At 37.7% G+C, this 27,465-nt stretch overlaps 1 protein-coding gene across 5 annotated transcripts in view; it reads right to left on the bottom strand.

Annotated features, from left to right (window-relative positions):
- Positions 1–27,465, bottom strand: part of KCNIP4 (potassium voltage-gated channel interacting protein 4) — a 1,144,126-nt gene that overhangs the window by 2,585 nt on the left and 1,114,076 nt on the right. For all 5 annotated transcript variants that reach the window (XM_044225907.1, XM_044225911.1, XM_044225910.1 and 2 more), the window contains 4 exons: positions 21,817–21,887; positions 3,310–3,417; positions 1,310–1,414; positions 659–721 (listed from right to left, as the gene is read on the bottom strand). In XM_044225907.1, coding sequence (XP_044081842.1) covers positions 659–721; positions 1,310–1,414; positions 3,310–3,417; positions 21,817–21,887 — 347 coding nt within the window. The remainder of the gene's footprint in view (positions 1–658; positions 722–1,309; positions 1,415–3,309; positions 3,418–21,816; positions 21,888–27,465) is intronic.

Here is a 27,465-nt window from a genome sequence, read left to right as displayed (position 1 = left end):
GTTGCCTAACCAACTGAGCCACCCAGGCACCCCTATTCTTAATTCTTAATCTTAGTAATTCTTAATGCTCCACCCATGCATCAAGTCAAATAATTATAGATAAGCTAAAACTGATCTCCCACCAGATGATGGAAAGCCACTTTGGATTTCCCCTCTGAATTTTCCACTCTTTATTTTTTATGACTGAAGACCATTACTGGTTCAACCAAAAAGCCATTTCTGGTGCTCATACATTAAAGCAATGTGTTTTCCGCAGAAACTGGATGTACACTTGGCCTGTGATGTATACTTTGCTGTACTGGAATTCTCAGTCTATGGAGATAATACGTTGTACGCTCAGTGTGGAAAAAGAGCAGTTCGAATTTCACATATGTTTTAGCCCTCAGTGATAAATACTCTCTAAAGGATTTAGGAAAGAAAAATGCATTGTATGTGTAAAATTGTATGTTTAGGGGTTTCTGCATAGTTCTCCTCAGGGTAGGCACTCTTTAAATGTAAATTATTAGAATTATAAATTGATGCCGGTTTTCAGAGTGGTAGGCTTCTCTCAGCTGTGTACAAGTGGTAAGGTTAGGTCAGCTTTGTATTTTGCTCAGTTCATGGTGACTAGCTGACTCTACTTAGTCTGGCTATTCTGAAAACAAAAGGGATTACTTACTTTTTGGCAACTTTCAATGAACTCATCTATGGTAACAACTCCATCTTTATTTTTGTCCATTTTCTGTTCAGGAAGAAAAGAACAAAACACTATTCAGACTTCTCCCTCGATACCCTCCCTTGATAACCTCCCTTGATACCCTCATAGCTGAAGCTGTTGAAGAGTCCACCAGCCTCTTTTCATAGGGAAGAACTGCTTCAGAGCATGAGCTAGTCCTTTCATAGTGATAAGAACCCTATGGCCAACCCCTGTTAGCCTGTTCCCTTTTCAAGTACCATGTGGCGACCAGTTTGTGGACACTTTCAGAGCCTTGGTTTTCTCATCTATAAATTGAGACTAAAAAGGATTTATAACCATAAGGATTCTTTTAAGAATTTATTGAAAACAAACATAAAAACATGCAAAATAGCGATTTCTTAGTGTTCTGTTTAGGATATAGTGAATGTTCAATAGCTGTGGTTATCAGTATTCTAATAAATTCAAAACCAAAATTATGAAATTAACATGATGGTTAATATTCTATTGTTTTATCCCTTTCAGTAAGAGTTTTTTTTTTTTCTTTTGCATTCTTTTGAATTATTGTGATACTTTGCAAGCATTAGGACATTTACTCTTTTTCACTCTGTCTCTGACTTCTACTTGCATCCCTACCTGGAAAAATGTTTCGACATGTTGTCTAGGAGCATCTTCCTTGAGGACAGGATATGTGCATTTACCCATCATATCGTATATTGCTTTCATTATATCAAGCATTTCCTGAAAAGTAAAAGGTGCTCACATGAGGCTGCTTGCACTGAATGAAGAAACCACTCTGACAGATTATTCCTGTTCTGTTTCGAATTTTTTTTTTTTTCCCATTAAGTGCCTTTTGGTTGTTCCAGAGGAAAAGCCAACAGTTTCGTGCCTTAAGAGCAGCAGGGTCAGAACGTAAGAATTAATTCTGATCTTGATTTCAAAATGAAGTAAATTCCTACATATCCAAGATGATCAGGAAAGGAATGATCTGGTTTAATGTTTAGATTTCCATAGACTTCCTATAGACTTACCTTGTTTTATTGCGTTACATATTATATATCTTATATGTTGATTATCAGTTTCCTTTTACTGAGAAGGAGCTCTGTATCATGAGCATTACACTAAACTAACTGATAGGTTTCAAAGCTTATTAGGATTTTCCTTGTTTCTTTCCTACTATGGCTTTAAATTAAGAAATTACACATGTAGTTTAGTCAAAATAGTATGTATGACTCTGGGAAATCCCTTGAAATTTCATTAATTTTTTAATTAAAATAAAATCTAGTTTTTGACTTGTCATTTCCAATCTTGGTAAAAATAGTATCTAATTACTCAGACATGCAGGTTTATTGTTTCACATTTGTTTTCTTCATATTGAAATTTCCATATAAACGTCTGGATTAAATTGATAATACCGATGTAATATTACATTTACTTTTTAGAGGATTCAATTGTTATTAATGATAAAGTAGTTTATAATTTATACTTCATGGGTAAAACATTTTAAGATGTTTTGAGTGTAGATAAGTAGCGAGAATTTTATCTGACTTAAGCAGAATTCAGGAGATGTGGTACATATAAGATAAGCATGTTTGTGTTAAACATAGAGATAGAAAGGGATTGAAGGGCCAAGAGGTACCTAATATCTCCAGGGCATCCAGCTACTAAATATTTACTGTATTGCTGTACACCAGTTACAAGAGGCATTAGCTGTTCAGGATGTGCTCAATACGCAGAAGCACTTAATATTCATGAGGTCTTACTTTAGCCATCTGTTGGTGAGAAATATTCTGGCCCCATGTATCTCCTGCTCAAAAAACACAAAACCTATGGCCTTCAATCAGGCTAACTGTCACACTCTACCTGTGGTCAGATACACTTGTCCCTGTGTCTGTCTCAGTAAGGTCAGGTCATTGCCCAGGGTCCCTTTTGTTTGAGGGGCCTCATGCTCAAATCAACTTCAGGAAAAGCAAGTGAGTCAGTGAGAAGGGACGTTATGAACATTGAGCATCCCCAGGATTCATGTAATGTCTTTCAACCTTATTTGGACCCTATCCTAAATTTGTTAACTTACCCCATCCCTTTTCCCTTCTCACTGTGTTTTATACTAGTTAATAAACCATTGATAGGAGTTTCTTAATTTGGTCTGTGGGCCTTTTTTCTTGGATAGCCTGGCTGACAGTGTTTGGGGGCCCCATTACTCCCTTCAGGTTAAGTTCTACACAATACAGGTAATTGCAGTCTCGGTAATTTTAAAATTGTATTTGTTTCCATGTTATATTGGGAGAAAAAAGGTCACAGGCCAAATATTTGAGCATGGTATGTATACATTTTCTTCCTGATTCCAACCACAGTCTTTATCCAATTTACAGTATTTATTTGAATGCCATTAGGAAACAGGAATACAATCCTTATGCGTTTTATATTTACTTTGAAGATATATGCACCATAAACTATTCCTATCCATTGCAAGTTTTTTATTAGAGTATTTCACTACCACCACCACCATGTAAAATACTTCAGATTTCCTAAAAACACAATTTTCAAATTAATAATTTCAATTGTTTAACATATAAAGTTAGAAAAGAAAAATGGAAACAGTCCAAAGGAGAGTTGTATTGGTGTGCATTTCTTACTTCTTTAGTGATGTAGCCATCTTTATTTATGTCATACAAATTAAATGCCCAGTTGAGTTTTTCTTGAACTGTTCCCCGGAGCAAAATGGAAAGACCCTTGATGAAATCCTAAAAAAAGACATAAAAGCATAATTTGATATGACATTTCTTAAAAAAAAAAAACAAAACACTATGATAAAAGTCTTTCTCAAATGATGGAAGCAAGGGTTACAGCCCTCTGGATTTTTTAACCATTATTTAGCAAGATAATGTGTTCTTGGTCTTCTGTTTCTTAGAGTTCTCCATGGGCATAAACCACTCCTTAGCTTTAACGTTCTCATCTTTGATTTGGGAACTGTGATTTAAATCACCTATGAAACTGGAAATGTTATGAGGACAGACACCCAAACAGCAAGATGCATGCTCTAAGTGGTCCTGATTTTCTATCACAATTGCAAACAATTTCTTTTACGGAAAAGAATCTGATAACACTGTGCATTATGAAATACAAGCACATACATAGCTTATTTCCCATGAAAAAAGATCTGCTGGTCTGTCTTTAAGATATGGGTCAACTCTAACTGTTACTTAGAAATCAAGTTATAACACACATGGGGGCAGTGGTCAAGAGCATGGAGCTGGAAGCCAGACTGTCTGACCTCAAATTCCACTTACGTTGCTTGATAGCTTTGTGTCCTCTGACCATTTAACCTCCCTTTGCCTCAGTTTGCATATCTGTAGAATGGGGGTTACAATACGTATTTCTTAAAGTTTTTGTGAGGATTAAAATAGTTAAGCTTTAACAAAGTCTAGCAAAGGCATTGGTTATGTGTTTACCAAGTAAATGAAGCCCTTAGCCAGTATCATGTTTAGGCGGGTTTGCTTGAACTTGTTCAAATTCCTATATATTTGTTGTCACATGGAACAGAGCTACCATCACAACGTGGTGTTTCTGAGCTTACACAGATCTAATAATCCACTGGTAGATGGGAATGGAAGAGCCCAAGGGGCAGGTAGCAGTGGCCTTCTGGGTGAATTTGTATTTTCTCTTTACATTTCTATATTCTATCACTTATAGTTGTTTTCCTGTCCCAGTTCCTTAAGTTTCATGATTTTTTAAAACTTTATAATGTAGGTAGCATTCGCATAGTTCAAAATTTAACAATATGTAAGAGGTTTGGTGAAAAATTTTCCATTCCTGGACACCAGCTACCCTTTTTCTTTCTTCTTGGGCAGCTTGCATTAGTAGCTTCCTGGATTACTTCAAAGGAGTTTTTGTGCATATGTAAGTATGAGGCATATTTATTTATATGTATTCCACATCCCTTCACGCAAGTAGTCTGACAGGCTGTTCTGTACCTTTATTCCCCGCCCCCCAGCCCTTAACAATCTTAGGAATAATTCAGTCTTTTTCACAGTTGCATAATTACATATGAATGTATCATAGATTATTTAACCACTCTTCCACTGATAAGAATTGAAAGATTTCCAATTTTATTTAAAACAATTTTACAAAGAGTGACCTTATATGTACATAAGTCATACTTGAGCAAAAATATCTATAGAATAAATGCTTAGATGTGAGATTTCTGGGTTAAAGCATTTGAACATCTGTTTGTAAATTTTAAAATTACTTCTGAATTGCACCCCAATTCCTCTCTCAAAATCTATATGAGAATATTTTTATGTATAAGGATATTATAGCTTTTCAATACTATATAGTATCAGACTTCAGTGTTTTTCAACTTTATGGAAAACTATTTCTCAGATTACTTACATTTGTATCCCAAATAAATTTGAACATATTTTTTTCAAATGTCTCAATTTATAGAAACTCTTTACATATCAGTGAAATTATCCCTTGTCTGGGATATGTATTCAAGTGTTGTTTCCTAGTTTGTCATTGCTTTTGATTTTTCTTATATTTATTTATGCAAGGTAGGTATTTTTTTTATTTTTATATTTGTCAGTCTTTTAATATATGTCTTTTGATTTATGTCATATTGAATAGGTCTTCCCCATTTGAAGTAATAGGTATTCCCATACTTCTTCCTGCTACTTCTGAAGTTTACCTTTTTAACACTCAAATCCTTATTTGCTTGGAATTTATCCACAGTTTTTAGATAGTTGTCTAGTTTCACACTATTATTAACTACTGATTTGAGATTAAGATTTATCATATCCTTAAATCTTTTATGTATTTGTCTATATTTCTGAAGTTTCAATTTTATTTCATTAGTAAATCTGTTTATTGCCTCTATTACATTGGTTCAATTATGAGAGCATTTTAGTAATCTTAACATCTGTTAGGGCTGTTTCCTCCTGGCCAATCTTCTTTTTCAACTTTTTCTCTATTTTTTTCTTGCTTTAATATTCCACATGAATTTTGAATAACCTGTTGGGGTCTTTATAGGATTTGAAGTAAATTTACAAATCAACTTTGGCAGAATTGACAACTGCATGCTGTTGAGACTTCCTAATCAAGACTATGAGAGACCTTGCCCTTGTGCAAGTCATTTTGGTCACTGAACCTATCAGTGTTCTGCTGCTGTAACAAATTACTACAACTTTAGTGACTCAAAATAATACATGTTTATTATCTTATAGTTCTGCAGATGAGAAGTCTGAAATGGATTTCACTGGGCTGTATCGAAATGGGAGAGCACTGGGGATATAGAGGGAGAGTTTGCTCTCTTGTCTTTTTTTTAGCCTTTAGAGGTCACTTGCGTTGTTTGGCTTATGACCCCTTTCTCCATCTCTGGAGCACATCACTTTAGTCTCTGCTCCCCTTGTCATATCTTTCTCTTCTTACCCTGATCTTCCTGTTCCCTCTTACAAGGACCCCTGTGATTACAATAGACCCACTTAGGTAATCCAGGATGATCTCCCAAGATCCTTAATCACACCTGCAAAGCTCCTTCTACCATGTAAGGTAACATATTCACAAGTTCCAGAAATTAGGATGTAGACGCTTTTGGTTTTGTTTGGATATACAAAAGCTATTACTTCTTATAATTGTGTATGCTGCCAACTAAGTGTTTCTGTTGTTTATTATAGTTTTTCCATTGAGTCTCCTGGGTTTTTCATGGATGCAATCATATTAGCTGCAAATGAGTTAATTTTACCTATTCTTTCCAATTTTTATATTTTTAATTACTTTCTTTTTTTCTAACTGTAGTGAATAATATATACAAGACAATATTATATAATAATAATAGCTATCCTTATTTTGTTACTGAATTTAATAAGACTGTTTCTAGTGTTTCTACTTTAAGCACGAGAGTGACTTTAATTATGCTAAGAAGGTATACAATTCTCATTTTATTAAAAAAATTTATCAAGAATAACCATTGACTGACTTCCTTGCAGAAAGGAAAAGCTGATCTACAAATTCATATGGAATTGCAAAAGGCCCCAAATAGCCAAAACAATATGGAAAAGAAAAAAATTAGAGAGCTCAAACTCCACTTTCAAAACTCACTACAAATCTAAAGTGCCACACTGGCATAAGAATAGACATATAGACCAATGCAATAATATCGAGAATGTGGAAATAAACATCTGTGACTATTGATTTTCAACAAGGGTGCCAAGACCATGCAATGGGGAAAAAAGTCATGTTTTCAACAAATCCTGCTGTGATAACCAGATAAGCATAACCTACTTCCCATCTTTATTCAGGGAAAAATGTAAAGTGAGAGAAAAAGAGAACTCAAGAGAAGGCCACAAAGAATTGTAGAATTAGGTAGGCAGAGAGAAAGGAAGCTGGCAAGGGATCTTGAAAATAAGTTGCTAAGGAAGTATGAGAGGTCACATGAGTTCATTTTCCTAGAAAAGGGTGGTTCATACAAGATGCTGCTGGGGAATGAAAAGTGTTCATTAGATCAGCAATATGGAGGTCAGCAGTGACTGATGTGAGAACTTTGCATGCAGTAGAAGAAGCAAACAGTGATGGAGACTAGGTAGCAAACTCATGACTCCTGGCCACGATGATATAGAAGTGGCTACATCTGAAGAGGAATATGGGATCACAGGAGAGATTTTTGAAGATGAGCACTTTGATTACTGGAGGGAGCCATCTATGAAGAGAAGATTACTAAAGTGTGTGTGTGTGTGAGGGAGGTAGTGCAAGAGAGGAGCTTATTCTGAGAAGGTGGGAGGGATCCAAGTGCAGGTGGAGGGTCCGAGCTGTGGAAGGAGGAGGTGTGTTTCCTCAGTTAACAAGGAAACAAGAGAACAGGCTGTGGATGCCAGCAGCTGATAAGAGCAAGAAGATAAGTGAGTCCCCACCTGGCAGCTTCAATGGGTGTCATCCGCTTGGGAGTGAAGGGTGTGGCAGAGAGGGCAAGAATTGAAGGTTAAAGGAAAGAAGTAGGCAGTCATGGTACTAGATAATCAGGTGACTTGTGCAAATTACCCAAAGATGGATATCCCTCAAAATAATCTGTGCTATCTCCTGGAAAGTTGTTATAATATATATAAACCTGAAATATATAACACACTGTAATCAAGCGAATTAGGTGCAATGTACAACTGGCAAACTATAAGCTGTGGCTTTTTAGAAGCTACGAAATAGTCACTGCCAAGTATGGGAAGGTAGGCTTGTCAGAGAAAGATTGCTGGACAGTTTTAAAAGGCCTGATGAGAAAATGTTCATCATCATTAGCCCTCAGGGAGATTCAAATTAAAACCACATTGAGATATCACCTTACACCAGTTAGAATGGCCAAAATTAACAAAACAGGAAACAACATGTGTTGGAGAGGATGTGGAGAAAGGGGAACCCTCTTACACTGTTGGTGGGAATGCAAGTTGGTGCAGCCTCTTTGGAGAACAGTGTGGAGATTCCTCAAGAAATTAAAAATAGAGCTTCCCTTTGACCCTGCAATTGCACTCCTGGGTATTTACCCCAAAGACACAGATGTCGTGAAAAGAAGGGCCATCTGTACCCCAATGTTTATAGCAGCAATGGCCACGGTCGCCAAACTATGGAAAGAACCAAGATGCCCTTCAACGGATGAATGGATAAGGAAGATGTGGTCCATATACACTATGGAGTATTATGCTTCCATCAGAAAGGATGAATACCCAACTTTTGTAGGAACATGGACGGGACTGGAAGAGATTATGCTGAGTGAAATAAGTCAAGCAGAGAGAGTCAATTATCATATGGTTTCACTTATTTGTGGAGCATAACAAATAGCATGGAGGACAAGGGGCGTTAGAGAGGAGAAGGGAATTTGGGTAAATTGGAAGGGGAGGTGAACCATGAGAGACTATGGACTCTGAAAAACAATCTGAGGGGTTTGAAGTGGCGGGGGGGTGGGAGGATGGGGTACCAGGTGGTGGGTATTATAGAGGGCACAGCTTGCATGGAGCACTGGGTGTGGTGAAAAAATAATGAATAATGATTTTCTGAAAATTAAAAAAAAAAAGCCTGATGAGGTTGACGTTTATCAATATAAACCTTATCTGTTGCTTCAAATCACAAAGTAATAGTCATACGCTCTTAACTGAAAAGGGGGGCTGGATACAAGGTCTTTGAAGACATGCTTAGAGCATTGGTTCTCAAAACTTGGCTTGCCACATGATCCCCTGGAGGGCTTGCTAGAACACAAATCGCTGGGTCCCACCCTCAGGATTCTGATTCATTAGGTCTAGCTCAGGGTGTAAGAATATATATTTCTAGCAAATTCCAAGGGGATACTGATACTGTTGGTCCAGGAATCACACTTTGTGAACCACTGGGCTACAGAAATCATCAGTGGCATTGGTCCTATCACCAAGCAGCAGATCAGAGTAACTTTAATTTAAAGTCACATGTGGAGGGACGCTTGGGTGGCTCAGTTGGTTGAGCGGCTGCCTTCGGCTCTGGTCATGATCCCAGCGTCCTGGGATCGAGTCCCGCATCGGGCTCCTTGCTCAGCGGGGAGCCTGCGTCTCCCTCTGCCTCTGCCTGCCATTCTGTCTGCCTGTGCTTGCTCTCTCTCCCTCTCTCTCTCTGACAAATAAATAAATAAAATCTTTAAAAGAAAAAAAAAAAAGTCACATGAGGACTTTTGTTGATTGTCTTCCTACTAAGCTCTTACTAATTTCCATTTGGTGCTTCATCCAGTTCTGCAGAAGTGCTCTCCACTTCTGGCTCTAGTGATAGAGCTGTGACCAGAGCAAATCAAGAGGTACATATTATCCCTTTAGTCAAGGCATTTGGATCTGTGGTTGGCATACAACTGAACCCAGTCCATGTCTGCTCAACATGAATAGTTGAGCTTGGAGACAAATTTCTGCTGGCATCTTTTTTGTGACCATGGGAGAGCTCACCCTTAGTTGTAGCCATCCATATCTCTGGACTTTTTCTTTCTGTGAGTCAATAAAGTCATCATATAGTTTTTGTTAGTATGTGATTTTCTATTATTTGCAAACAAAAATATCCTTATTTACAAGTTGGCAGCTGATTTACACCTTAAATACTATGTATCGCAAAACTACTTCCATTAAAAGATAGCTACAGACCTTGGGTACCCCTCTACCTTGTAATATGCCATCTTGCAGGATGATATCAATAAACAGTTACTTCAAAAGAAGAGTGATTCCTTACTTGTGGTAAAGGAAAATGAGAAACTCAGTGTATCTTATGTGGTTTTTGCTCCATGCTTTTCTGAATGGTAACTGAAATCTATCAAACAGGAGTCACAAGGCTAAAAAACAAACAAAAAACCCTCTCAAGAGTACTTTGCATAATTACCTTTTATCTGTGAAAGAAGGTTGCATGTATTCCCTAATGCACAAAAATGATGGGTACTGAATTCTGATTTTCATTCTCTTATGATCAAAGCAAAAGAAGAAGGCATAAAGATTTGACTTTATAGTATCCCATCCTTGATCAGTTGTGACCTTGTAGGTATCTATCAGATTTTTGCTTAGTGCCTTGGTTCTGGTTGCTATGACAGAAGCATTAGTCTTCCTCTGTCAGAGGAGTTCATCAAAAGGACATGACCACTGGCTGACCCACAAGCTGGCCCAGGCAATCTGAGGCTCTTAACTTTCCCCTGTCCTTAGAATGTATGATCTATCTGCACACCATGTCTGGACAAGGAATCACTTCAAGGAAGTAGCTATGAGACCAACTAGACTGATATGTGACTGAATCCCATTAAGGCCTCCATAACATTTTTTAAGATTCTTGTGGGCAGTACAGAGATTTACTTGTCTTGCAGTTGCCCAAGACAAGCCTCATAGGTAAGTTCCCATACTGATTACACCTGCTACCTACCACTCTGGAGTGGCCCGCCTCTTCCTTCAGTCTCTCCTTGCTCTCTGTGTGTAGGGGGCCAGTTTGGAATTTCACCAGAGGAACTACTGAGGTTGCAAACCAACATCCTGCCTCCCTACCTGTCACTCAGAATATCATGGCTTTTAATCATGTTCTTGGGGATGTTTGCCTCAAGCAGTGCTGTTTATAGTTGGAAAAACAACATTAAGTGACTTACCAATGGTAAGAAATGTTAATTCGCTAGTCAGTGACAGATTTGGTATGAAAAATCATGCATGTGTTTGGTATATTTCTTTTTTTTTTATTTTCAGAAAAACAGTATTCATTATTTTTTCACCACACCCAGTGCTCCATGCAAGCCGTGCCCTCTATAATACCCACCACCTGGTACCCCAACCTCCCACCCCCCAATCCATCTAAACTTTACAGGAAAGTTAAAGACATGAACAAATATTTCAAAGTCAAACCAAAATGCAGAAGGGATTGCAGTATGGCTAGCCAAGAGTTCCAAGCATTGTCACACACATAAACACAATTTCATATTAGGTTGAACCTTACAATATTGCTGATTTTTTTTAAGTGGGTTCCACTCCTAGCATGGAGCCCAATGTGGGGCTTTAAGACATAATCCTGAGATTCAAAACCTGAGCTGAGTTCAAGAGTCAGATGCTCAACCAAATGAGCCACCCAAGTGTCCCAAATTGCTGATATTTTTTTTTATCATATTTGTTAAGAATAGTAATTTCATGTGGTTTAATCTAATGATACTATCACAGTGGTTTTTGAGCATTTTGGATCCCAAACCACAATAATTACATTTTAAATGGTAATCTAGAGCATACACACACACAAATATACACTAGGAAGTCCTTATTTCTCTTCTATTAATTTTTTAAACATTCTTTTCTTAAAATTTTATTTTATTTTTTCAGTGTTCCAAGATTCATTGTTTATGTACCACACCCAGTGCTCCATGAAATACGTGCCCTCCTTAATACCCACCCCAGACTCACCCATTCTTGTCATTAATCTCTAAATTATTTTTACCACCTACTAATGATTGTAATTAGAGTTTGAAACACTGCTTTGTCATATGAATATATTGTAATTTACTTAACCATATTTCCTATTGGTGGCTATGTAAGTGAATTAAATTTTTTTTTCTTTATTATAAGTGATGCTGTGTAAACATTGTTCTCAGTTTCCCATCATTTTGACTTATTTCCTTAGGAAAGGAGTAGAAATCCTAGGTCCTGGGAACACTGAAATTTCATAGTAATAATGACTATAGTTTATGGATGTTTGTGGGGCGTGTGTTAGGCAATTTCTTTATGTTATTTCATGTCGGCCTCATGCAACCCTAGGGAGTAGGTATTGCTGTCTTTATATTATAAAGAGATGCTCAGAGAAATCAAGTGACCAAGCCAAGGCATAAGTCAGTGAGGAGGGAGCTAAAAATCAAACCCAGACCTCTGGACTCAAGCACAGGCCTCATTTTGACTAGAATTGAAGCAATGGGCTGTGGCTATACAGAACAGTATGCAATTAACATAGGCCATTATCTTCTTTCTTGCTACTGTAGGACATAATTGTAGGGTGATGTGTAATAGTAACTCAGAGTGATTTGCAGTTCATTTTCTTATAACACTTGTAGAATATTAGGAATGCCAGGAATTCATAATTCTTGCTATAAAATTACTTCATAAATGAATTAGAAAATAGCCCTAGCTTCTTAAATACAAGTGTGTCAGTATGCAAATATATGTGTGACTCTGAAAGCTTTAAGATCAGCTAAGAAGCCCAATAGTTACATGTCCAGCATCAGTGAGACTAACAGAGATCAACTCTCTGAGACTGATGAGATGTTAACCAGGGTCACCAATATTAACTGAGCATTTTCCATGTGCCATGCAATTTTGAAGAGTCTTTAAACCCATCATTTAATCATACAACAATTTTATGAGGTATCATGATTATTTCCAGTTTACATTGAAGAAATTCAAGCCCATAGAGAATGAGAAACCTGCCCCAGTCATCAGAGCTAGAAGTGGTAGAATCTAGATTTGAATCCTGTGTGTGACTGACAAGCATGTGTTTTTTTAGATGAGAAGAGATTTCTGGAGCTTCCCTAGAGGCTGGATGTTAATGTTGGAGACTAATTTAGGCCTGGGGCAGGGAAGATGTAAGATGAGCCTGGAGCATCTTGTAGTGCCAGAAATTAAGAGTGTGATGAAAAAACACAACAAAAGAGAAGAAACAAGCACAATGGTAGGAGTATGTTGAAGGAACACGGTAGTCGACTTAAAAAGCTCCCAGTTGCCAAGCTGTAACAATTTCAGCAACAAAATACATAGAGGTTTACTGGATTATCATCCAAAAGAAAAAATAAATATCCATTAGTCCATACTGATCTAAATGTCTTATTAAAAAAATCCATAAATGGAGGAGAAGAGACAAATATCCCAGGCAGAAGAATTCCAAATAAATTACGTAAATTATATTCTACTCTCAAGAAGGTGGAACGTAACTCCCCCATCCTAAAGTATGGGCTGTGCATAATAACTTTCTTCCAAAGAGTATGGTTTGGAAAGAGGGAAAAAAGAGTAGCTTTTCAGAGAGGAATGACCAACCCTACTTCTAATAAGTGACCAAGGTATAAGTCAACAGCCATACCTCTTTTTGACAAAATTTACTTGGAACTTATTTCTTTGGCCTTTCTCCCCAGGACATGTATCCCTGGGCTAATTATGAGAAAAAAATCAAGCAAATATATACAAAGCATCAAAGGAGTATTTAAGCATACTCCTTAAAATGGACAAGGTCATCACAAACAAGGAGTATCTGAAGAGCTGCAATTCTGAGAGGGGCCTAAGGAGACTTAATGACTAAATTGAATATGGTATCCTACATAGGATGGTGGGACAAAGAAAGGACATTAGGTAACAGCCAAGATAATCTGAAGAAAGCATGGACTTTAGTGAATAATGCATCAATATTAGTTCATTACGTGTAGCAAGTATTCCATTTTAGTGTATGATATTAATAATAGGGAAACTGGATGTGAGGTATATGAGAACAGTCTGTACCACCTTTGAAATTTTTCTGTGAAAGTAAACCTGGTCTAAAATGAAAAAGGAAAACCACCTTTATTTAAACAATGAATTAAAAAAAAAAGAATCTGACCTGTGGTCTGTCAGAGAAAGATATTTATTGTATGCTTTTCTTGTCTGTCCTGTAATAATCTGTTACCCTATATTCTAGCATGTGCCATGAAGGATTTAAAAGATACGTCCTTGGGGCCGACAGGAAGTGGTAAGTGAATGCAGGAGGAGCTGCGTACCCCCATGGCAAGACGAGGCAAGACTACAGGGAAGGAGTAGGCCAGAATGATGGACGATAAGCAAAAACCAGGACACACTTGGCCTGGTCATATTCCCTGGGAATCAACAAAAAGGTATGGGTGGGGCCTAAGGCAGCTGACTGAACTGTGAAACAGTTGGATTATATGAAAATGTGAGAGTAGAAGCTCCACGAAGACAGAGATTTGTGTATTTGTTCACTGTTATGTTCCCAGCCAGCACTTTGGAGAGTATTTGGCATGTAGTCATGCTCAATAAGTATTTGTTAAATGTATAAATGAAATGAGAAGACTTCTGAACCTACCTTTCACTTTCCTTCCAATAGTTCCCTTGAATGGGTACTAGACAAGAAGAACAGAATTATGTGTACAGGTTGTGTAAGTGTGTGTGTATGTGTTGAGAGATATGAGAAAGATAAACCCTAATGATGAATAAATGTGATAAAATCAGAATTTTCATACCTATTGGTAACACTGCCTAAATAATTCCCACTGATGTTTGACATCTCAAAAGAAAATAGCTATTTACTTAGTTTTTAAAAGAGTTTATTTATTTTGAGAGAGAGAGCCATGCAGGCAGTGGGGTAGGGGAAGGAGAAGGATAAGCAGACTCTGATGTGGGCCTTGATCTCAAGAGGCTGAGATCATGACTTGAGCTGAAATCAGGAGTCAGGTGCTCAACCAACTGAGCCACCAGGGGCCCTGAAAATAGCTATTTAATTTGACTCATCCCTGGAAAGAAAGTTTCCTCATGACCATAAATGATATTTGGGAGGAAAACATTATTTTCTCATCACTATGAATGACAAAGAGATTACTTGTTAGCTTTAGAATATCTCCAGGCAGTGCCACTCATATTTTATTCGGTATGAATTGGATTGTCAGTGAATGGTGTTTTCTTGAAGCTTTGAACGGTAGCTCTGATGTCAAACCATCAGTCACCGTAGGAAACGGGTATAGCTATTCCAGAACTGTTCCAAAGAAAACATTATTTTAAGTCAGCCTCAATAATTTAAGTAAACTTTCAATTTGGGACCTACTCAGAGGTATGTGTTGCCCTGATGGTGATAATATTTGGCAGACGGTAATTGTTGAAATGGTGGTGAAGGTTCAGAGCTGATCGTGTAACCAGCAATCGTGTCAGTGATCAGTGATTTTTGTGGATGGAATGGTCTGAAAGCGGATTGTGAATGTTGGTGATAATATTCAGTCATCAGATCATAGAATGCCATTTTAAATGTCATCTAACAAACATTGTGGCTCAGGTCCTCAGAAGGAGACAGTCTACCGAAATGGTTAAGAATGGGATTTGGAAAACTATGGCCTGAGGGGTCAAATACGGCACATATCGTTTTGTGGACAAAACTTTATTGGAACACAGGGATGCTCATATACATTGGGTATGTTTGTGGCTACCACAGCAGGACTGAGTAGGTACAATAGAGACTGTATGGCCTCCAAAGCCAAAATACTTGTATTTGGCTCTGTTTAGAGAAGTTCTATGACCTCTGGTTAAAAGCATAGGAGTTAGAGATTCGAGCTGGGGTTCGATCCTGGTTTGTAAACTTTAGTGTGAAACTCATTGGTGCCAATACTTGAAGTGAACTGACATAAAACTATTTCTAATGTATTTCTAATTATCTGTCTGTCATCTCTCAGTCTATGTATGAGTTGTATCATCTGATCTGTCTATATCGTATTAATCAGAGGGTACGAACAACTATACCAATACTTCCAAATCTTAGTGGCTCAGTACCATTTACGCTTACTTGTCATTCGCACACAGTGAGATGGGGAGAGCGCCCTGTTCCTTGCAGTCATTCAGAGATCTAGGCTCCTTCTACTTTGTTGCAGGGCCAGCTGAAATATGTGAGCACCTGGTCCCCACAGATAGGAAGAGAGGGGAAGGAGATGGGGTCATTCCACTCACACCTCATTGGTAAAATCTCAGTCATGGATCCACCGAACTGCCCGAGAGGCTGTGATTATGGCCCATTTGTGAGATCACCAAGTAGAGCACCTGGACTTCGGTCATCAGTAGCAGTCCCTGCCATGTTTACCATGTGTCCTATTTCACTGCACGAATATTACACATTTGATTATCGCATGCTGCAGGCCCTACCAGAGATATTAAATAATATGGGATAATGTGCACAGGGTATTACCTCTCTCAATCTGGAAGGCTGTGAATGACAGAACTCAGCTGGCTCAAAGGATTTCAGATGAGGGCCGGGGATCTATGTACACCTCTCAGGATAACAGTTGCTAAGAGATACATTCCAGTGCCAGACTGTCTGAGTTTGAATCCTGGCTCTCCTACTTTTTAGCTGTGTGACCTTGGGCAGGTTGCTAAACCTCTTCATGATTCCCTTTCTTCATTTGCTAGAAATGAGTTAATAATGACCTAAAATTGAGTTAATAGTGGTACCTATGAAGATGAACTCAGCTGGTATATATAGTGTACTCAGCACAATTGCTTGACTCATGAATTCAAATGAGTTCTAAACAAGAGTCAGTTATTATTATGGTATATAGCTAATACTATTTTTAAACACTTATTAGTATTAGTGACTGACATATGGTAAGTGCTGCTTATATGGTGAGATGCAGAATTATCTTTCATATCATCATAGACAATCATCTAGCCTTTGAATGAATACGTTCAATGATACGTTAGTGTTTAACAAGATGACCAATGTCGTTATTAATTGGCTTTGTTAGAAAAATATCTTATGTAATAACTACTATGGTAACACCTCATAAATATTGAGTGTGTGTTTGGTGCGAGACACTGAGCCAAGTTCTTTACTAACGTTAGTACTTTTTCAGTCTTTCATTCCCCTGTGGAGTAGCTTTGCTTGCTGATATTTTACAGAGATGAACACTAAGGCCTAGAGGGTTTAAATTCTCAGCCCGGGGTCTCACAGTCACTAAATGGCAAGGAAGGGATTAGGCCCAGTCAGAGCTAGACACAGGCACCACCCCACTCCCTTGTTCCCTTGTCCTATTCACTCTGCACTTCTGGGTTTAAGAAAATTAAGTAGAAAACTTCCCTTTCTCTTTATTTTAGAATCAGAATGGTCTCTGTTATACCTCCCAAGATGTTACTGTGACTCAAAAGGTGTTCATTGCCTAATCATTTCTGTTTGCTAGAGACTTTCCAGGTAGCTAATCGATTTAGAAAAATAATTATGATAGCCTAGTGTTAAATTTGATTTTGATTTAACTTTTATTAATTCAGCTATTAGTTTGCTTCTAAAGAAAAGACCTATTACTAACATGCTTATAATATATAGTCATTACAACTAATTTCCCAAATTATAATCAATGTTCATCACAATTACCAACATTTTACATAAATATTATAATAGCAATGTTATGCCTGGTCCCATATCATTAACACCAGACTAAATTTACATGCTGAAATTGGATACAATGTGCTTATAGGTAATTGATGGGACATTTCTGATACATAAGTAATTTCAAGTAATGGAATCATTAGTATTTTTTACCCTATTCGATTTTTGCAAACTAGCTATGAAAGATTTCATTAGGTGAACTGGGACCATTGACTTCAATGTTATTGCTACACAAAGGCTGTGCTGGAATTAATCTTGTTGCTGAAGTGCTGCAAATGCTAAGACCAGATTATCATGGGGTGATCTGAAACTGCCATCCACAGAAGAAATGTTACAGATGTTACCTGTGATGCTCCCACAGGTCCCCCATTGCTATTGCCACAACCAGGACAAATCCAACTGCTTTTGCCTCTACCACTGCAAGTTTCTTGGTCTACTGGACCTTCTACTTAGTCACTGTTGGCTTCTACTCTTCTCTCTGCCATGCTATCTCTTGGTTTAGTTATAAGAGATATCATGTTGAGCTTCCTGGCCTAGAGTCTTTATTTTAGGTGCACTCAGTCTGCAGGAGTACCTAGTACATGCGAGGAGACACTTTGCTGCCCTGGGAACCCTGCTCCTGGGGCCACTGACTGATAGCCTGGAAGGCGATGCTTTCTTCTCTCATCCTGATTCCTCAACGTCCCTGTTCTACATAGCCAGTGATGGTCTCTTGGACTTTCCCCCTTTGAAACATGGCAAATTAGAAAAATTTGTTGAGAAATAAGTCTATCAACTTAATTTTAATATCTCTTAAGCTCATCTCCTCCTTCTCATCACCAATGCCTCAATTATAGTTTGGGCTTAAGTTAGCTCCTGTTAGAATTCTTGGAATACATAGCTGCTAAATAAACTTCTTGTTTCTAGTAACATAGTCCTGATCCCATGACTCCCCTGCTGAAAATTCTGTAAGGACTCCTCACCTTCCACAAGAGAATCCAGCCTCCTTATCATCCTGTCTTAAGTGGTCAGGAGCTGGACTCTGCCTCCTCATCCAGTTTTCCTTTTTGGCCTTTTTCCTTTGTATTCTAACTTCTAGGTGATTTATAAAAGCTTTCTCTTCATTCCCAGGCTCTGCCTCTGACTCACTCTCCACTGCTTTCCATCCTGAGTGCTTACCCTTAACTACCTTGTGCTTGTCCTTCATATCTTTTCCATCAATTCATGGGCATGCTTCCTTGATACAGCCCTATCATTACCTTTCCTTATTGATCCCACTCCATCATCTGCCACTTATCATGTCACTCAGTGCAATTTCTGATCACATATAAGATTCACCTTCCTCTACTCCCCCAAAGTAAATAATCTCTAATTACCTTGTTTCCCTTATACATAATACATATTTATGATTCTGTAACCAATTCCAATGAAGTGTGTGTGTGTGTGTGTGTGTGTGTGTAATTGCCCCACACAACCAAGCAATTGTTTGATACCAGCTGGGTGTCCTCTAATTTAACTCAACTCTGACCTTTTCTACCTGGAGATACAGCCAGATCCTACAGGTTAAGGGCTCAGTCCTACAAGACTGCCCTCCCCTAATTCAGATGCCAATTGTGAGTCCATGTTTTCACCAGTGCTTCTGATTGATGGGGTTGAAAAGATAAACAAAATTGACAAACTCTTCGCTAGACTAAGAACGAAAAGAGAAAATACTCAAATTAATAAGACAACCAGAAGTGAAAGAAGAAACATTGCAACTGGTGCCATAGAAATCAAAAGAATCCTGAGACTACTATGAACAATTCTACTCCAATGGCTGAATAGCCTAGAAAAAAAGTGGATAAATTTCTAGAAACATACAACTTACCAAGACTGAACCATAAAGAAATAGAAAGTCTGAACAGACCTATAATGAGGAGATTGAATCAGTAATCAAAAAAATCTCTCAACAAAAAAAGCAGGACCACGTGGCTTCACTGGTAAATTCTGCCAAACATTTAAGGAACTAATACCAATCCTTTTCAAACTCTTCCAAACAATTGCAGAGGAAGGGATATTTCCAAACTCATTTATGAGGTCAGCAGTACCCTGGAACCAAAACCAGATGAAGGTATCACAAGGAAAGAAAACTACAGACTAATATTATTGATAAATATACATCCAAAATCATCAACAAAATCCTGGAAAATTCTAACATCCCATTAAAATGATCATACAACATAAACAAGTATCTTTATTCCTTTGATGGAAAGATGGCTCCACATATAAAAATCAATTAATGTGATATCCCACATTAACAGAATAAAGAAGAAAAATCACATGATCATCTCAACAGATGCAGAAAAAGCATTTGACAAAGTTGAACTCTTATTCATGATAAAAACTCTCAAGAAACTAAGAATAGAAGGAAAGCATCTTCACATAATGAAAGCCATATATGACCAGCCCACAGTTAACAACATGCTCAATGATGAAAAACTGAAAGATTTCCCTGTGAAATCAGGAGCAAGGCAAGAATGTTCAATATTGCCACTTTTATTCAACAGAGTACTGGAAGTCCTAGCCAGAGAAATTAGGCAAGAAAGATAAATCAGGTGTTATGATATTATATATAAAAAAATCCTAACAATTATACCAAAAAACTGTTAGAACTAATAAATTCAGTGAAGTTGAAAGATACAAAATCACATACAAATATACACCAACAATGAATTATCTGAGAAGAAAACTAGGAAACTGATCCCATTTACAATAGCACCAAAAAGAGTAGAATAAAAAACTGGGAATAAATTTAACTAAGGAGGTGAAAAGCTTGAGTACTAAAAAATGCAAAACACTGATGAAAGAAATTAAGACACAAACAAATGGTAAGTTCATGAGTTGTAAGGCTTAATATTGTTAAAATATTCATACCACCCAAACCTATCTGCAGATTCACTACAACCTTATCAAAATCCCAAGTGGTATTTTCTACAGGTAGAAAAAAATTCATATGGGACAACAAAAGACCACAAACATTCAAATCAATGCTTAAGAAAGAACAGGGCTAGAGGCATCCTGATTCCTGATTTCAAAGTATATTACAAAGCTATAGTAATCCAAACACTACGCTACTGGCATAGAGACAGACATCGAGACCAATGGTATAAAATAGGAAGCTTACAAGTAAATCCATACATATATGGTCAAGTGATCTTTGACAAGGATGTCAAGAATACACAATGGGAAAGGGAAGGGATAGTCTCTTCAACAAATTGTATTAGGAAAACTGGATCACCACACCCAAAAGATTGAAATTCCATCCTAACCTTATCCCGTATACAATTATCAATTCAACATAGATTAAAGATTTAAACATAAGACCTGAAACCATAAAGTTCCTAAAAGTAAACCTGAGGGGGAAAACTTCATGGTATTGGTCTTCACAATGATTTCAGGATATGATTCCAAAAGCAGAGGCAACAAAGAGTAAATAAGCAAGTGCTAAATTAAAAAATTTCTGAGCAAGAAAGGTTATAATCAGTGGAGTGAAAAAGCAACCTACAAAATGGGAGGAAATATTTGGAAACCATGTATCTGATAAAGGGTTATCTCCAAAATATATAAGAAAGTCCTTCATTTCAATAGTAAATATCTAACAACCCAATTAAAACATAAGCTGAGGACTTGAATGTGCATTACTCTGAATATATCCAAATGGCCATCAGGTATATGAAAAAAATGCTCAACATCCCCAGTCTTCAGGGAAATACAAATAAAAACCACAATAAGATAGCACCTCAACCCATCAGGATGGCTATTATCCAACAAATAAAAGATAAAAAGTGTTGAGGATGTGAGTAAATTGGAACAGTTGCACACTGTCGGTGGGAATCATAGCTGTGCAGCTACTATATGGAAAACAGTAGGGAGCTTCCTCAAATAATTAAAAATAAAAATACCATGTGATTCAGTAATCTCACTTCTGGATATTTATCCAGAGGTATTGAAATCAAGATCTCAAAGAGATATTAGACTTCCATATTCATTATAGCTCTGTTCACAACAGCTAAGTTGTGGAAACAGCATAAATGTCCAGAGACGAATGAATGGATAAAGAAAATGTGGTTTACACACACAATGGAATATACTATTTATTTTTAAAAAGAAAAAGATTATTTGCAATATGCAGCAACATGAATGAAACTGAGGGCATACTGAGCCATCACAGAGAGACAAATACCGCGTGATTCTACCGACAGTTGTGTCTGGAGCAGGGGGTATGAGCAGTGACCCATGAGCATAAAGTTTCAGTTAAGGAAAAGGAATAAACTCTAGAGATGTGCTGTACAGGATTGTACTTATAGTCAACAACATTGTAATACACACAATTCTGTTAAGGTGGCTCTCATGCTCAGTGATCTATAATAATAACAATAGCAATAATAATAAAGAATAAAAGTCTCAAAAAGAAAAAAAAGTTACCAAACTACCAACTCAGATTTTCCTTGTAAATAGTCTAAATCTCTTCTCATGTGTCTAAAGTCAAATCATATATTAAAAAATGGTTTAAGACTCACCTCAAAACTCACAGCTCCATTGTGGTCCGTATCAAATGCATTAAACAGAAAGTGCGCGTATGTTGTCGAGTCTGAAATGTTGGAAAGGGAGTATCATTAAAGCAGCATTGCTTTGCTTTTCCTTCCTTCCTTCCTTCCTTCCTTCCTTCCTTCCTTCCTTCCTTTCCTTCTCTCTCTTTCTTTCTTTCCTTCCTTCCTTCCATTCTTCTTTTATTTTATTTGACAGGGAGAGACACAACAAGAGAGGAAATACAAACAGGGGGAGTGGGAGAGAGAGAAGCAGGCTTCCTGCTAAGCAGAGATGCTGAGGCAGGGCTCCATCCCAGGACCTTGGGATCATGACCTGAGCCAAAGGCAGAACTTAACGATTGAGCCACCTAGGTACCCCTAAAGCCCCATTACAATATCCTACTGAAGACTGGCACAGCACACCGAAGCCTCCTCTTATTTAGGAAAATTTACTCCATCTCCTGTACTTGTGCTTTCTTTCTGGCTGTGCACCTTCGTTCTGGAGAGGATTGTAATTTGAGATTCCTGAGAGTGAGCTCCTCACACAGAGGCCATTGATGATACACATTCTCTGTAAGGTTGTGGCTAGAAATGCTCTGAGCACCGGGGTGTCTTGGGTGGTGTTTCTGGTGCTGAGATGAGTAATGGTACCATAGGTGGGTGTGAGGAATAAGTGAGACGCATGTGGAAATTGTTTGGTGCTTGGCAGGGGCTATCTCTACAAGTAAAGTAATAAAAATACTAAGAGAGAGGGGTGCCTGGGTGGCTCAGTTGTTTGAGCATCTGACTCTTGATGCTCCCGTGGTGGTCTCAGGGTCAAGCACCCAGGTGTGCTTGGAACTCATCGGGGAGTCTGCTTGAGGTTCTCTCAGCCTCCCTCTCCCCCTGCCCCTCCCCTGCTCTCTTGCTCTCTCCAATAAATAAATTAATTAAAAACAATACTAATAGTGAGACACACATGAATTGGTGTTTTGAGTTTTGTGATTATGAATTTGTTTGTCATTTTTACAACTCAGATAAAGCTAGGGACTCAGAGAGCTTAGGAAACTTTCCGAGAGTAACAGAGTCAATTAGGAGTAAAGCAGGATGAAACGGAGTCCTTCTGACTGGAAAACCAGGCTAGCCCACAGCCAGTGATGTGGCCTGATGAACTGAGGACAGGAGTGACTTGGGAAATTTCTGTGGCCATGGTAGGAGTGTGGGGTCCTGAGGGCCCCTGGGCCTTGGGTGGGATTCACGGTTCAGGTAACCGTGGGCATTTTGGGACAGGGATCTATCCCCAGCACCTCACAATGCCGCCTGAGAACTCTGGAGTGTATCTGAGATCCAATGCTTCCACTGAGCTTGCTTTTGATGGGTTTTCCTGTTTTTCTTCTTCTCCTTTTCTTTGTGGCCTCCCTTCATCTCTGAGCTTTCTGCTTTTTCATGTTAGAAGTATATTTTTTCTTTTTTTTTTAAAATATTTTATTTTATTTATTTGACATAGAAAGAGAGAGATTACAAGTAGGCAGAGAGGCAGACAGAGAGAGAGGGGGAGGCATGCTCCCTGCTGAGCAGAGAGCCTGATGCGGGGCTCATTCCCAGGACCCTGAGATCATGGACTGAGCCCAAGGCAGAGGTTCAACCCACTGAGCCACCCAGATGCCCCAAAAGTACATTTTTTTCTTGCTGTTTTCTTCTCTCAGTGCAGTTTTCATTTTTCAGTGCTTCTGTTCTTGACCCTTAATCAAATTTACTTGATTATTTTAGATGTTTCATCTCATGGTTTCAGCCTTTTACCTTAACCTTTTTTATATTAGAAAAAAAAAAGTAACCTTTTAGCTCATTGGCTCAAGCCTTTTATCTTCTGTTTAAAATTTCATCTATTTCTATTTTATAACTTTTAACCTTTATTTTTTATTGGGATTGAACAAAACTTCTTATTCACCTTTTACTTTATAAATTGCTTTTTTAAAGGCTGTCAAGAAACTAAGTCACAGTAGCAGGAGGAGAAGATCACCCTTCCCAAATAAGGGCGATCAGAGGTCATAGAAACTTCCCTCCCAGCTCTCAAGCAAGCACCCATGTCCCACTTATGGATGGTTTTTCCTGAATGTTCTATCCCAGTGGTAAATGCTATGGGAGACCATATATTTTATAAGGTAGATCGTACACTCAGTTTCTCAAAATGACGGTGGCATTGTCTTTTACCTCTCACCTTTAAATACACTGTAGGAAACCGCTTGTTTTTAAACATAGGAGATATTAACACTGTTGTCTATGAACTAACCAGGGACCACAATTGGGTCTAAATAATATGTCCTGTAATCTTGAGTGAATGTCCACACAGTATTGATGAGTTGCAGAAAGAAATACTTTTGAATATAGGTTATTACTAGGGATTTGATTATAATCGATTTTGTACTGTTCTTGGGAAGTGCCATTACAGAGTTGTCAAGAATTGGCAGCCTGTTTTTATTCACAAAGTTGTTTTGCTCTCAACAGTGCTGTTAACAGACTTCTTGAACTATTTAGTGCCCTATGGTGATAGGAGCTGACAGTCGTTATGTTAAACTTACTTTCCGAGGGAGAAAAAGAGATTTTGCATATTTTATAATGAGCTTCTATTAAGTAGGTCTCTTGGTATCCTATTTAGACAATCAGGGTACATGCCTTTACCTTAGCAAGCAGGATTCAACATGAATAATGGCTCAGAACAAACAATGTTGGCAAATTTTTTTTAAATTAAAAGAAAATAAGCTAACATGAACATACAGTAATTAGTTTTCTTCATAAATGGGGTCACTCTCGCTTTAAAGCTTGACACATGGGACAGATACTCTCAAGGTTTGCCCTGATGTAGTGTAAAGGATTCCTTGTTCCTATAAACGTATCTTGGCAAGTCCCCTGGAGGTTAAACCAATTTTCCAGCCCAGTTATAGTGTGCAGACAGCAGTTGTCATTAGTGTAGTGAAGTTGAACTGCCTGGGTTTGAATTTTAGCTCTACCAAACATCAACTGCATGGCTTTGGGAAAGTTGTTTAACCTCTCTGGGACTCAGTTTCCTCATCTACAAAATGATAACACCAGTATGTACATCATAGGGTCATCCCCAAAAGATTAAATGAGATATTAATATGCAAAGTGCTTAGACATATATTAAATGTCTAATATTGTCTAATATATGTCCTAAGCATATATTAAGTGTTCAATAAATATTATTTATTATAATTATTGTTTCACAGACAACCACATTAAAGAAATGTGAGTAATTTTTTTACAGATATAATACATTTCTACCTGAAAAGTTTCCTGTTTTTTTGTGAAATCTCTATTGTGTGTCTAGGTGTGTCTAGATTGGAGTTCTAATTTGATGTCAATTCCTGCTCTAAAGACTGGTAGAATCATGTCATGAAGTGTTATTGTGGCTTCTGTTGGAGTTCAGATTTTTTATGACAGGCTCCTGGAGACAGTGAAAGTTTCTGAAGAAAGAGAGTGAGGTTCTGAGCTTTGACTGGGTAATAGGAAGGAGCTAAGGCACTGGAAGTCTCTGACTAGGCACAGAGGTAGATACATGAAGTAAAGGCAAAGTGTCCACAAAAGCATCTATGGTCAGGTTTCATCTGATGGTTATTTTTCTTAGATACTCAATACACATTTACTAAGACAATGAATAACAGGCATCTTGGATTCTAGATTTCATTATAGTTGGGAGCTCAAAAGATAAAACGATCTCTCTTCTCTCCACATGACCCTAAATTCTCCTTTTACCATGTTTCTTTACACATAGCAAAAACAGTTCCTGAGTTTGATATGCTGAGATTGCCTCAGTTTCTTAGAATCTTACTTGTGAAGTAGAAAATTAAATGTAGAACATTTTTAGTTGGGGAACAACATTTATAGATGCTTAGGACAGGAAGGGATCTTGGATACCATTGAGTTATTTATCTACATTTAACAAAGGTGGAAAATTTTGCAGGTATCTTCAGTGACTTAGCTAAGATTAACTAGTTGGTTAATGATAGAGTTGTTAATGAAATCAAGACATTCCAACACCAGCTCCTAGGAAAAAAAAAGCATGTGTAGAGTGGAAAGAATACTAAGGACTCCTTTATTCCACATTTTATAAATGTTGTAAAAGTATTGTTCCACAATTTATAGAAGAACAACCTGAGACCCACAGAAATGTACCATTTGAGTCACCATTTGATGGTGACAGTCTATCCACAAACCCAGGACTCAACTTAGTCCAATGACTTTAACCCATTTAATTCCAACCCACATCAATAATACCAACCCTTGATTGAAAAATCTATCTATATTCATAAATTTCAGAATGTACTTGATTATCATGATCCAGGTCTGTGGATTGAAATTAATCTGGCTGATTTTTTTCTTCCTACCACAAATCACTACTCCACTTGAATTCAATCCCAAGGTACAGAATTAGTTTAATGCATTTGAATATAAAATTCAAAACACTGTTGCTCTGGTAAGGCAGGTTCACATACACGAATAATAGTTTCTGTTTGATAAGTCCTCTATAAATCACCCTGAAAATCCTCAGAAAATCTGTCCTAGGACAAGAAGGATATTCTATGTCTGGTGTTACTAAAAAAATCTTCATGCCCCTGACCCTCCCTGTCCAAGTGCCTCCAGTGCCTTGCACACAGTAATGGTTCCATAGGCGTTTGTTGACTTAGTCTTCTGAATGGAGCTAATTCATCTGTCCCTTCCATAGGTAGCAGGTGCCTCATACAGACAAAGTAGGTACAGAATCCCTACAACATAAGCAAGAGGAGCCCGGGAAACTGCAATTTTCATAAGCTTTTAAAATGGTCAGTGAACTAAGAGTGTACACTCTAAAGCTTCCACTGTATGTGGAGTTGAAAAAGTATTGCCATAATGATACCAGGAAGGGCATCAACCAGCCATTCATTTCCTCTCGGCTGGTTTTCCAGCAGCCATACTTGATCCCTCACAAACCAGATGCTTCTGATCACACCTCTTGTGCTGACATCCAGAACCAAACAGGTTGTGCTTGGTAAACCATCTGATGAAGCAGTAGAGAAAATGAAGAGCCTGACATGTTACAAATTGCAGGAGATTCTGAAGAGAAGACAAAGTCTTTTCCTACAGGAAATGGGGAGATGTGGTGATTTATGGACCCATCATTGTTCTTGCTCTTAATGAGAAACCTGTTGCTTTCAGACTTAAATAAATGGTTCCATAAAAGCGCGAGGATGACCGTGACATGAATTTGCCTCTCATCGGAGATTCTGTCCTTCCATAGGACCTATTCCCCTTTCCAGCTGCACTGCAAGACACAATGTGCATGTGCAAGATACAATTTGCATGTGCAATATTAATTTTTTAAATTGCTAGTCATTTTTCTTTAAAATATATCATTTCTTTCAGTAGTGCCTGGTACTTTTAGATTTATCCATTCAATTAACATGAATAATCAAAGAATTTTTAAGAAAGCAAAAGTTATTTTTTCCCTCTCAAATCCCATTGGATTTTGCAACAAGAATCATTTTCAAAAGATTGTGCTTAAGTTGATGATCTGTAATGCCAAAATGTTATTTTTCAAATAAAGATAAATTTTTAATGTGGAGCTGTATCCCATTTCTAGCGTGCAATAACTTTCACTTGAGATAA

This window comes from Neovison vison, chromosome 11, assembly GCF_020171115.1.
Source record: "Neovison vison isolate M4711 chromosome 11, ASM_NN_V1, whole genome shotgun sequence".
Classification (NCBI taxonomy): domain Eukaryota; kingdom Metazoa; phylum Chordata; class Mammalia; order Carnivora; family Mustelidae; genus Neogale; species Neogale vison.
This window is presented reverse-complemented; position numbering and strand designations above follow the sequence as displayed.